General features: G+C 55.8%; 1 protein-coding gene across 1 annotated transcript in view; it reads right to left on the bottom strand.

The window, feature by feature from the left end:
• Positions 1 to 11769, bottom strand: part of PFKP (phosphofructokinase, platelet) — a 49149-nt gene extending 37380 nt beyond the window's left edge. The window contains exons 1-2 of the mRNA XM_032425557.1: positions 11569 to 11769; positions 138 to 211 (exon numbers count right to left, since the gene is read on the bottom strand). Of these exons, the coding sequence (XP_032281448.1) occupies positions 138 to 211; positions 11569 to 11680 (186 nt within the window). The 5' untranslated portion in view covers positions 11681 to 11769. The remainder of the gene's footprint in view (positions 1 to 137; positions 212 to 11568) is intronic.
• Positions 11770 to 11988: the final 219 nt, after the last annotated feature.

Genomic DNA, 11988 nt, shown 5'->3' with positions numbered 1-11988 from the left:
CCCCCCCCCCCCCCGGCCACCGGCCCCTGGGGCCCTGGACTGGCCTGAGCCTGCGCATCTGGGTCAGCAGCGCCCGGGGAAGGCGCAAGGCACAGGTCCCTGAGTCAGAGAAAGTGCGAGGGAGACGCAACACTGACCTCATAGATAAAGTACACTTTGGCCCCCACGTATATTCCCATGCGCACCACGGCACGGACAGCGGCGTTCATACCTGCGGAAGGAACAGGGACAGGAATCAGTGACCAGGCTGGGGCGATTCTGGCGCTAACATTGGACCCGCTGGGCCCAGGGGTGAACCGCGGGCCCGCACAGAAGGCTCCTCACATGGAGGACGGGCCTGGCGCATCCCTCCGGGGTCAATGTCAGCCCGGTGCGTGTCATCGTGAGAGAGCCCGGGGCACCTTAGAGTCGCGGGGGGCTGTAGGCAACACGGCCCGCTCACTAGACACCAGAGGGGAGGGGTGTTTATGTGCAGTTAGCCTTACTCAAATTTATATGGAAAAGGACAATTTCGGTGATTTGAGGAGGAGATGAAAGAAAAATACATGATTTCATTAGCAGCTACCAGGGGAAAACAATTTTTAGTCAATGGCCTTATATTCAAAATAAGTAATGCCGTTTTAGTAAAAGAAAAATTAAACCAATATACTATAAATACCTACTCAAGATAAATCTAGGACATTTTCCACACTTTCCCAGGGGCTATTACTTAAAGGGGATTAAAAGTGGCATTTTTTTTTTTTTAAGATTTATTTATTTGACAGAGAGAGACACAGTGAGAGAGGGAACACAAGCAGGGGGAGTGGGAGAGGGAGAAGCAGGCTTCCCACTGAACAGGGAGCCCAATGCGGGGCTCGATCCCAGGACCCTGAGATCATGACCTGAGCCCAAGGCAGAAGCTTAACCAACTGAGCCACCCAGGCACCCCTCAAAGCAGCTTCGTGCAACATGGTCTCGTGTGTCCACCACACTCATTTGCTCTCCCCGGGAGCTGCACTTGTAAGCAGCCCATCTGAGCGGTACAGCCACTGTGGAGACCTAAGTGAACAGGTCTGGATTTCGCCCCTGCAGAATCCTGTGTCATCACCGTGGCTAAGAGTTAGGCCTATGAGGACAAGGGCCGGGCCGGGGCCTCGGGGAGGACACAGTCCCCAGCCTCCAGCGTACAGCCCCTGGGCTCCCAGCCAAACTCCCCGAGCACACCCACCCAACAGCTCCAGTCTGCCTTCTCCACAAGTTTACATTTCAGAAACCAACGTCGGGACTGAAGATGCTGAGAACACTGGCCATGATGTAAAGGCCACTCCTGGTAACGGCACATGGAAGGCGCCGTGGCTCCCAGGGGCGTTAACAGACACGGAGACTCAATTCGTGTGTACAGGAACGGTAAACCTGCTCAGAAGACAGGGTAGAAATGTTCACGTTGCACTGACCCTCCTCTGAGATGCGAGAATAAGGCCGTTGGCTCTCGAAGGCGCCGAGTCTGAAAGGCTGCCATAGGCCCATAGCTGGACAAGCTGTGGACCTTAGAAGTCAGTCCACGGCTCACGCACAGATAAAATCTACATGGACGTGGACATGTGTGTATCCGGAGTCTCACTACTTCATGTTCAAACCTCGCTTATGACATGAAGAATTTGAATGACCTACTGATTAACAGGTGTTCGTCCCTCCAGACCCCGCAAACTCCATATATCAAGACACGACGGACTCCTGTTCCCCCCTCACGCCCCCACCTTCTGCCCGTGTTCGCTCTCTTACTGCAGGTATGGCTCCCTGTGACTCACGCCCAGTACGCACGCCCTCCCCAGCCCCTGCCCGTAAAACGGACATTTCTCCCGAGCTTTGCCCCGAATCCTGCCATGTCCCTCTAACGTTATCCACACCATGGCCAGAAGGACTTGAAACAGCTTTTTCTCTTTGGTTAGCAATTACACAAGTAATTTATAAGTACATTCTTCTTGTTAAAAAAAGAAATAGATTTTGGAAAAGGCACAACTAGGGAGACAGTAAAAAGATCAGGGTCACCAGGAGCTTGGGGCGACAGGAGAGGTAGTGATGCTATTCTGATGCTACACGGGTGGATGCGGTCATTCCACATCTGTCCAAACCCACAGGACACACACCACCAGCAGGGACTCTGGTGGAAACCATGGGCTTTGGGGGAGGATGGGGAGTCGGTGCAGGTTCATCGTCTGTAACACACGTGCCACAAGGTGGGGACGTGGGGAGTGGGGAGAGCTGTGCACCTGTGTGGCGGGGAATACGGGCACTCTTTGCACCTTCCACTCAATTTTGCTATGAAACAAAACTGCTCCAAAAAATAAAGTCCTTAAAAAAAAAAAAATCAGGGGGGCCTGGCTGGCTCAGCCCCAGCAGCATGTGACTCTAGGTCTCCGAGTTGTGAGTTCAAGCCTCACTTTGGGTGCAGAGATTACTTAGAAATAAAATCTTTCTTTTTTTTTTTTTAAGATTTTATTTATTTTAGACAAAGAGAGTGGTCCAGAGGAGGGGCAGAGGGACAGAGAAAATCCCAGGCGGACTCCATACTGCACATAGAGCCCTACCCAGGGCTGAGATCCTGACCTGAGCCGAAACCAAGAGTCAGACCCTTAACTGACTGAGCCAACCTGGTGCCCCAGAAATAACATCTTAAAAAGTAAAAGCTGCCCTGCGTCCTTTCCCCTTGCCTGCCCCCTGGAGCCAGCCAAGGGACCCCCTTGGGGTCTGTGGGACTGTGCTGGCACCAGCCGGAGGTTGACCGTATCAGCCTCCGCAAGCACGAATTCGCCCACGTTCCTGCTGTGGGTCCTACGGGGCCTGCACGCCAATCTGCAGGGAGAGATTTTCCACCTCGGGACTCCGACCTGCTTGGCCCCGCCCCCCGGATGCTCATCCTTGAACCTCAGGGCCCTCTACACAGCACAACCCACAGCTCCCCCAGGACTGCCGGATGCGACCTCGAGACCTCGAGACGGGGCTCCTGACCTCTAGAAAGCCCAGCCACTCCCCTTCTCGCTGGGAGAGCGCCCCGCGCCCGCGCGCGCTGTGGGGCAAGGCCACACGTGTGGGGCGTTAGCGCCTCCGCGGCCGGTCCGGGGCGCACGCAGCCTCGCCCTCAGACCTTAGGGGGATGGAGAGGCCCAGCTGCTCGCGGGCCCTTCGGACAGACTCCAGGATTCTAGGACTCGCTCGGCGGCCACTGTCCCGGGGAAATTAACCCCAAACACTTCAACCACACCAGCACGATCACCAGGTGACCAGCATGATTAATACCCGACGTCAGGCCTTCGCCCTCCTGAGCACCCCTTTATGAGGACACAGCTCCAGGGGGTCGCTCCTAAAGGCACGATAAATTGGGGGGGTTCTAACCAATGTAAGCAATGGCAGGAGGAAACTGTGACAAGTACACGTGATCCGGAGGGGACGCCCAGGAGACCTGTCATGGGTGGCCCACACACCTTCACACCAGCCCCAGCACCTGACTCGCACCCCGGCCTCTTGGGGTGAACCTGTGCTCACCTGAGAAGAAGCTGGTCACCTGCAGCAATGGGGGTCCCCTCGGCGCTGCCAGAGCCCCCGGGGAGGGGGTGGAACCTTCCGGAGGGCAGGGACGGAGGAGCCGGACTCGGCATCTTCCACAGGTTCCCCGGGAGGGCGAGCTGTAGCCAGTGCATCCTAAGAACCACCTCCCAGCCTCCCTGGGCTTTTACTGAAAGTGAGTGCAGTTGAGTTAAACCTGCTGACCTCTTCCCACAGCTGGGGCCAGCCCCGGGCGTGGGGCGTGGGGCGGGCCTGTGCCTCAGCTCAGGGCGGGTGGATGCTCACAGCAAGCCCGTGGGGTCCGGAGTCCCCCAGGGGGGATGAGGAAGTCAGGCTCTGAGCAGACAAACGGAAAGCCAAGGGAACAGAAATGATAAAGGGCACACCTGGAGTGTAAACCTTAGTCTCCTTTATATTTTAACTTAAAAGACGAGCGAATTCCCTCTGGTACAATGGCTGTGCATTAGAATCTCCTAAGGGAACCCTGAGGAATAAAAAGGGCTGCTGGTCCCCAGTTCTGGGTTTCACTGTTTGGGGCGGGGCCTGCTGGGTCTGCCAGGGCTCCCTGCCAGTGGGGTGTAGGGTTGGGCCCTGCGGGTGGACACCTTCCAAGGAGGGGCCCCTGGAGGACAAAAACCAAGCACAGCAGAGAACACCCCCGTGTTCCCCCATGGCCTCTGTCACACACAGTTTGGACGATGGGCTTCGTTCCTCGTGCTTTTGCTTTTGTGTTGGTAGCCAGATCTGGGAATTCAAACAACTCTCCTCATTACTACCATGGGAAAATGTAATCCTGCTACCAGGTCAGAATCGTAGTATTTGGAAAGTAACCTCCTTGTCATTTGTAAAAATTTAGACCCTGGCCCGCAGGGAATGGAGAGGTTGGTTATGGAAACCAAAAATGAAATGAACAGACCTTGAAAAAATTAGGAGCAGCTGAGTGGGAACTGTGTGATCAGTACTTGAGATGAGACAGACAAAACAGGCCATTAAACCACTGTCTTGATTTTACATATCCGCTGCTTCTTACTAAAATATCCTGCAGGGAAGCAGGGCCGTTAAGATCATTCCTTCCTGAGTTAAAATAAACACTTAAAAAAAAAAGAGTTGTTCAATCAGTCACTATATTGTATATCTGACATTAATAGGACACTGCATGTTAACTATACCGGAATGAAAACAAAAACTTAAAACATTATAATAAAAAAATTAATAATTTAAATTAAGAAGAAGAAAGATCATTCCTTCCTTGAGGTCATGGAGTGCAGTGGACCTGTTTCCAAATGCCTCCGGAGATCTGCTCTGATAACATTTAAACTTGGGATATTCTGCAAGAAGCAAAGGATATGTTGATTCTAATAAAATAATGGGGGTTCATTCTTGTTGTTTCCCACGTGACCTGAAGAGTACAATCAGTCTCCTTACTTAACCCTTTAGACCAGACTGTCTGGAGCTATTTCCCCCAGCTCATCACCTTCCCCTTGCGATGGCCACCCCAGGTGCTGGAACCCCACTGTCCCTGGGACGGCGGCACCTGGCCAAGTCAGAGCGGACTGCATGGCTCAGCATGGAAAAAAAAAGAATGTGGGATATCTTGTTGATGATCTTTATAGTGATGAGGGATTGACTACTAGGTTGGATAAAATATACATTTACAATTAATTGTTTTCGTGTGGTGACAGGGTAAAGTCACATACATAACGGGCTTCGCGTGGGAGCCTGTTTCTCCCACACAGCGTGGGATCTAGTTCTGAATCTACTCTGTAGCAGTAGTGTGTTTACCTTACTGCGGGAATCAGTGCAAAGCTCTTTGCAGAAGGGGATGAATATTCCCTTCCAGGTACCTAAAGTAGCTAAGCTCCTGCTGATGGGTTTCCGCGGGTCTTCCCATTGCTCACTAGTGTAAGCACCGCTGTAAAGAACATTCTCTCACCAGCCTACCTGCTTCCACCTCTGCTCCCGTCCTCGGCCTTTCCTCCTGCAGTACAGATAAGCTCCTATCTGAGGCGAAACCCTCCACTTACAAAATCCACCCCACATCCCCGGGTCCTCGCCATAAGGGCACCCTGCGGCAGGCGGGCCCAGCTCCACCCCTACAGCCCTCCAGCCATGGCCCAATCTGCTCCCCATGAGACCCTAAACTTGGGCTCCCAACCCCACCCCTCCTGGCTGCCCCACAAAACAACCCTTATCAGAAGCAGCCAGGACCTGCAGGGATTTTCTTGCTCCCACGAGGTAAATCAAAAGTCCTCATTGCCTGGCCCTCCCGGGAGCCTCACCCATCTGGCCCTGACCTCCTCCTCCCAGCCCCTACACACACTTCCCCCCTCAGCAGGGCTGCTTTGCCCCAGCTCACGCCTCAGCCCCTGTGGGTTGGGGGTCGGGTGCGGGGTCCCTGACCACAGGTGCCCGGGGCCTTGCAGAAACAGGGGCTCTTTCCTAGGTCTGGCTTGCTTCCAGCACTCAGTGCCAGCCCCCTGAGAGACGGGGGTCCACTGTCGGCCTGAGGCATGGCCTCGCACCTCCACGGTCATCATTCATTGGTGGGATGAGGATATGAAAAGGGGAACCAGACCATAGGAATGTTAACCCAGAGCTGAACCAGTCACCCTACACCACTCATCCGACCATTTTCTGGCCAAAAGAAACGTCCAGCCACGTCACTTATTTACACCTTTTTATACAAGGGGTCCTAGGGTAATTAACCTTCCCAGTCAAGGTCCTCATCAAGGTCAGAAAGCCATCCTACGAAACTGCCCCATGCACCCGGGACGCAAGCGTGGGGGACCAGGTGTGATTCTCAGGCCCCCACTAGACCCAGACCCACAAAATCAGAAGGGCTGTACAACCGGGAGGCAGGAAGCTCGCGAGCCCCCAGGGGCAGGAGGGCTGGCGGGGTCCTGAGCGGTGTGCTGCCCTTTCTCTTCTGCGCCTCCCCCTGTCCTCCTCCTTCCACTGAAGGGAAGAAGAAGGGGGAGGAAGAAGGGAGGATGGGAGAGGACAGCGGGTGAGTGACTCTGCGTCCTTCATTTTGCAAATGAAAAATAGAAGCCCTGCCCACGGCTAGCAGAGAGCAGAACCAGGAACCAGGACCTATTAATCAGTCTTGCGACTCTCGAGGCTCTGCTCTGCCACACGCTTTGCTGCTTCTTGTCCTGACAAGCACAATTACTGTAATTCCCAGCAAGCTAAGTAGACGGTGGCGAAGATGCAGGGCCCGAAGGGGCAGTGGGAGGACACGGGGGCTTCCTGGCAGGGGCGCTGCAGCAAATAAAAAGGGAGCCCCGTGCCAAGCTTGCTTTTTCTCAACATAAGACTGCCTGTTCTTTATCCAAATACACCTTCCCGACCTAGTTACAACCGCACTAGGCCTACAGTTTTGTGTCCCGACGTCTGCCTTTACCACGTTGCTGGCCCATCTCCAGGCTTCTAATGGTGATTGCTTCTGACGGTCCATCAGGTTGGTGGAGCGTGTCCCCCGGGCCCCAGTTCTCCCTGATGAAAGGTTTCAGTTCTGAACCAAAGCTGTTTGTTCCCCCCAAGGCAGGATTGAGTTTTTCTGAAAGAAGACAAAGCGTCTAGCTTCTGAGAGTCGCCTGGGGGTGCCCCGCAGAGGGTGTGCATTACAGAAGAGGGTGCAGTGGCTGATGGCCCACGGCACGCACGGGGTGAGCACTGTAGTTCTAACACGCCGCCTCCGAGACGCAACCGTGCTTGCTAAATTAATTACTAAATTTTACGTGGAAAAAAATCCCCCCACTCTAGAACATATGTGTACAGAGTTCCAGGATAGTAAGGGGCCCCCAGGCCTGGGCCCCCGTTGCCCTTTGCACCGAGCTGGGCTCTGCAGCAGCACAGCTCCGAATGAATACAGAAGGATCCTGCACAAGCGGGGCCCCAGTGCCATGTTCAAGCAGTACGTGATCAATGGCCGAACCGCCCCGTGCTGGGCTCAAGCCACCAGTGCCCCGCATTTCTGCCGACCGCTATAAAGTTCCAAGCTTTGAGGCATTAGCCATTCCCAGATCCTGCTCTGCAGATAGAAGAGTGCTTCTGATTAGTGAAGGTTCAAGTCACTGGAATGACTTAATGAGAGAAGGAAGGAGCCAGGACTGCAGTCACCCAGCATTTTATGAAAGGGAGTGGCCCATAGGGCCCTGGAGGGATTCAGGGGGAGCCATCCAGCAAACATCCGAGAGCCTGCCTCATGCCGCGCCCTGTGCTGGACACCAGAAATGCACTGAAGACGACCTCCCGTCCTCTCTGCAGCCGCAGGGCCCGGCCCCGTCTACCACTTAGAACTCAAGGAAGCCAGTTCCTCGCAAAGCTCGCTCACTCCCGCGTGAACCAAGAACAAGTTAGTGCACACGAGCGTAGCGCCCGCCACCAGCAAACGTTAGTGATTCTTGCTGTTCTTTTAAAGACTGACACAGACTCAATTTATGTGAATTCTCTGGATACTGTATTCATGTTTGCTTCGTCTTAGGCAAAAGAGGACTTTATAGCCACGCTGCCTGCAGGGGGCACTCAATTTCTCCACCTTCTCATCTGCACCTGGCTGATCCCAAAGACTGTGTCTACGCCCATGAATCATTTTTGGTGGATGACACAATCTTGCTCGAGGGTAGCTACTTAGTCATGGAAAGGCTGTCCAGCAAGGTGGAAAATCAGTTTTAACTTGCAGACATTCCTTGTGACAGCAGAAGAAACCCAAAGAATGAGAAAAGTAATTAGCCCTGGAAATAGTCTTCCTTAGTGGGCGGGGCTGGGGCAGTAGGAATAGAGATGCAGGATTTACTTTTGTTTTTTAATAATTACTAAATTCGACTAGAAAACAAAGTGTTTCATCACTCTGGCTTTGGCTGACCTAGTGCTATCCCTGTAAAAAGGTGTTTTCTGCTCTACTACCAAAGCTGTTTAAAAATCATCTGGACACCCCTGAGTGGCTCAGTGGGTTAAGCATCTGACTCTTGATTTTGGCTCAGGTCTTGATCTCAGGGTCTTCAGATGGAGCCACGAGCCAGACCCTGCCCTCAGCAGGGAGTCTGCTTGGGATTCTCTCTCTCCCTCTCCCCCTTACCCCCCACCCCACTGTCTCTCTCTCGCTCGCTCTCTCTCTCTCTGTAATAAGTAAGTACAGCATACATAAATAAAACCTTTAAAACTTGGACTTTCACTTTACAAGGCCCCTGAAGAGCATGGCCTCCTGGGAAGTCCCTGGGACTGAAATCTGACAGAAGTTGGTTTAAATACTGCCAGAGGCCACATATGAGCTGTGTAACCCAAACCAAGTTGCTTATGTCTCTGTAGGTCTCTCTCCCCACCTCCAAAACGAAGACATACATATCTGGGAGCAATGTGATCAGGCCTGGAGATAACTGTAAAGCTCCCGGGACACAAAATGTGCCCAATAAATAGTAGCTATGCTCACCCCCCCCCCCCCCCCCCGCCCCAGTTGGAAGTTGACCAAAATTTTACATCTGATTGGAAAACCTGACATTAAGACTTGCATATGCTCCCCTGGATCTTTAGCAAGGAGCCAAATTCTCCCTATCGCAGGGAAAATCAAGTACTGACAGAATTTGGAGTCAGGATAAAATGGCAAAAGAACCAAGCGTCTCAGACAATATCTCTAAGAATGACCTTGTCTAAGGGTCTGTAAACGTGTTGCTGCCAAGACCAGCTCCTCTGAGCACATGTCCAGACAAGCCTTCTCAGAAGGACATGTGCTCAGATGCTCCATCAGGTCAGAGCAGCAAAAAAGCGGGAGACCGTGCTTTGCACGAAGTCCAAGAAAACCTCCCCTCTGCCTGGGGTGAAATGCCGGGAGCACAGGGGCTCTCCCTGGGCCAGCCCGGAGGTGTCAGCTGAGAGCACCGCACATCTCCCGTGGCCCTGACACCAACCAAGCAGGCTTCTCATGTAATTTGGGTTCTCAGAGTATCCTGTTCCACTGAGCAGAAGACAGGTGGACTTTCTGGCCCCTATTGGAACTACTCACAAGTGGCGGAGCCTGGCTAGGTTCTGTGTGTTGCACCACGGTCCCCAGTGCCTGCACGTCATTTACCAAGTAGCTGAGCAAACTCTTGGACAAGGATTCCAAAGAGTGGACCCATAAATGCTTTTTTTTTTTTTTTTCCCCAACAGACACAGCACCTTAATTGTCAAATAACCTTGAAACTCTGGCCTTGAAGCCTGGTGGTTTTAGAGACTAGTTCCTCTTCCTGTGCCAACGTTGTATTCCCTTGCAGGGCCCCGATTGTGCTTCCTAATTCGTGCTAGGGCAGGTCTCCAGACGCATGTGCTTTTTATGCCATGTGGTAGGAAGCCACTCTTAGCCCCACCGCGACCCCACAGGGCTCCACGTGGCACACCTCTGGGTGTTCATTTACGTCACGTGGGCGATATCCTCGGTGTCACTGCATTTCCCCAATCCGGGTCTTGGCTCTACCACCTTTTCCTTCTCCGGAATGTTTACACCGGGGCTCACTTTACTAGAATACCAGTTCAGGCAGAACAGCCCGGCTTCGCTCGCGGACGCAAAAGGGGCCCGTGCAATGGGGGCGGTGACTGGCGCCGCGGTCCCCGCCCACAACAGGACGAGGCGGGTCTCACCGGGGACTCACGCTCCGGGGACGCTGCCTGCGCTAGAGCGCCATCCCCTCACCTACTGCGCGCCGCGCGCCGGCTGCCGGTGCTTGATGCCTAGGGCCAAGGGCGCAGGGCGCGCGGGCGGCGACTGGCCGGGCATCACGTAGACGCGCGGCGGGCGGGGCTGCGGCCACAGCGCCCCAACCTGCCAGCCCCGCCCGACTCAAGGGCGAAGGCAAGGTCAGGCGCACGGCGGGCGGTGGGCAGCAGCCGAGGGCGCCTGGCGCAGCACCTGAGCATCCCTCCACCTGGTGTGTCCTGGAAATCTGGAAAAATCAGGCACCAGGGGTAGGAGAAAGAGGAGGAAAGAAAAACCAAACCCAGCTTGGGGAGGCGTCTCCAGCCAGTGCGATCTTAGGCTCCAGGGACGCATCCGCCCGCAAAGCGGCGATCCACTTTGTAGCGGGCGGGTCGCCGCACCCAGGGATTTACCTGGATCAGGAAACCCCACCGCCTGGAAATCCCTGTGGCCCCACGTGCACCCAGCGCCAGGGGCCCGGGCGTGGCCATGTCACCCCCTCCTTTAAATTTAAATACTCCTTAGGTATCCGCGGGCCCTGGGCTTGGGTCCCCTTCTCCCCCAAATCTGCCTCCACATGGTGGGGGGAGGAGGGCTGGAGTCCGCGCCCCGGGTGCTGGTGACGTCCCGGAGACCCGGCTTCCTGGTCCTTCCCAGCCAGAGGAGGCTGGCGGGGCGGGCCTTGTGATCCATTTCAGTTTTCGGTTTTGTCAGGAGAGCGGTGGAAAGCCTCCAGCGGAAATTGGGCCGTGGGCATCCCGGGCGGGGTCCCCTCGCGCCCCCCGCCGCGCCCCACCAGGGAACAGCGGGGACCCCGCCCGCGCCGCGCGGGGGACACGAATCCGCAGGACGCGCGGCGGGGATCCGTTGTTTCCACCCGATGGGGGCGGGGTGCGAGGGGGGTGGGGGCCGCGGCATCCAGGTGGCCGCGCGACTCCTAAGCTTCCCAGGGGTGTCGGCCCCACCCTACGACTCGGACGAGAAATGACCTCCAAGGGCCATCCAGGAGACCCCACAGCCAGTCTCAATTTAAAAACTAAACGTGGAGGGGGGAAATTAATTGATCTTCCCGATAAAGGATCCTAAGGCCACATTCTTCCCTCCTCCTGCGGGAGGGAAGACTCCTCCAGACTCCTTCTGAGGCTGCACCGCCCACTCCTGCCCCGGAAGGTACCCCTGCGGTTCCCGGGCGCCGGGGTTTCTCCCCCACCCTGCTCTGATCCGCTGTACCCCCTCTCCCTCGCTTCTTCCTGGGGCTCCCATCGCTTGTCCCCGCTTGCCCCGCGTACCCCATCCCCTCTTCCCGGTCCCTCCTCCCATCACTTAGCCCCCGGCCCGGTCAGGCGGTCGCGCACCTTGGGCATCCCCGCCGCTGGTCAGCACTCCGATGGCCTTGCCGGCCCCGGAGAGGTGATCCAGGCACTTTCGGAAGGAGACCTTGCGGTTGGCGACATCTTCGTCGTCCATGGCGAGCAGGCCGAGACTGTGCTGGGGCGGGTGCTCAGCAGGCAGTGCCCCCGCCCGCGCCACTGCGACTCAGAACCGTCCGCCCCGCCCGCTCGGCGCGCGCCAATGGGCGGCCAAGGGCGGGCTCCAGGGCGCGGGGGCCGGCCGGCGGGACGCGCGGGGCGGGGGCGCGCCTCAGGCCAGTCGGGGAGCTCGGCGGGTGGTGGTGCGTCCAGGGTGGGGGAGCGCCGCAGGTGGAGGGAGGTACGAGGGGAGCGGGCGGACCCAGCGCCGAACGCGGGCGGGAGTAGCGCGGAGGAGGAGCGCCA

This window comes from Phoca vitulina, unplaced genomic scaffold, assembly GCF_004348235.1.
Source record: "Phoca vitulina isolate PV1807 unplaced genomic scaffold, GSC_HSeal_1.0 scaffold33, whole genome shotgun sequence".
In the NCBI taxonomy this organism is placed as follows: Eukaryota; Metazoa; Chordata; class Mammalia; order Carnivora; family Phocidae; genus Phoca; species Phoca vitulina.
This window is presented reverse-complemented; position numbering and strand designations above follow the sequence as displayed.